Genomic DNA, 397 nt, shown 5'->3' with positions numbered 1-397 from the left:
AATAAGAAATTACAATTATAGTTGGATGATTGAATACATAACATGGACTAAAGCACATAACAGAGCAATCTCTTCACGACATCCAGATCATACATAAGAAAATAAACAAAGGACATTTAAATTCAACTCACGCGTCATGCAGTACGAGGAGCCTCCTGGAGCAGGCGCAGACGGGGTGCGGGACCTGCAGGGGCCTCCAGGAAGCGCAGCCATCCGCGTCCACGGGAGAGGGGGGGCACCGCCTGGTCCTGAGGGAGGGAGTGGGGGGGGGGTCTTTAGTGGAAACTTAGAGAATGAAGTAAACAGGTAAATGTGGTATAGGTTAAGCAGTTGTAAATATTAATAGTTATGCGCAATCAGTGTTTTTTAAGTGTTTTTTAAGTGTTGATGTGTGCGT

The 397-nt window shown here is 45.8% G+C and overlaps 1 protein-coding gene across 1 annotated transcript in view; it reads right to left on the bottom strand.

Moving 5' to 3' along the window:
- LOC119592135 overlaps positions 1–397 on the bottom strand; it is an 11,208-nt gene that overhangs the window by 4,766 nt on the left and 6,045 nt on the right. Inside the window, exon 3 of the mRNA XM_037940953.1 lies at positions 132–248. Within this exon, the coding sequence (XP_037796881.1) occupies positions 132–248 (117 nt within the window). The remainder of the gene's footprint in view (positions 1–131; positions 249–397) is intronic.

Source organism: Penaeus monodon, chromosome 29 (genome assembly GCF_015228065.2).
Source record: "Penaeus monodon isolate SGIC_2016 chromosome 29, NSTDA_Pmon_1, whole genome shotgun sequence".
In the NCBI taxonomy this organism is placed as follows: domain Eukaryota; kingdom Metazoa; phylum Arthropoda; class Malacostraca; order Decapoda; family Penaeidae; genus Penaeus; species Penaeus monodon.
The sequence above is the reverse complement of the archived record's forward strand: the minus strand, read 5'-3'. Positions and strand labels throughout refer to the sequence as shown.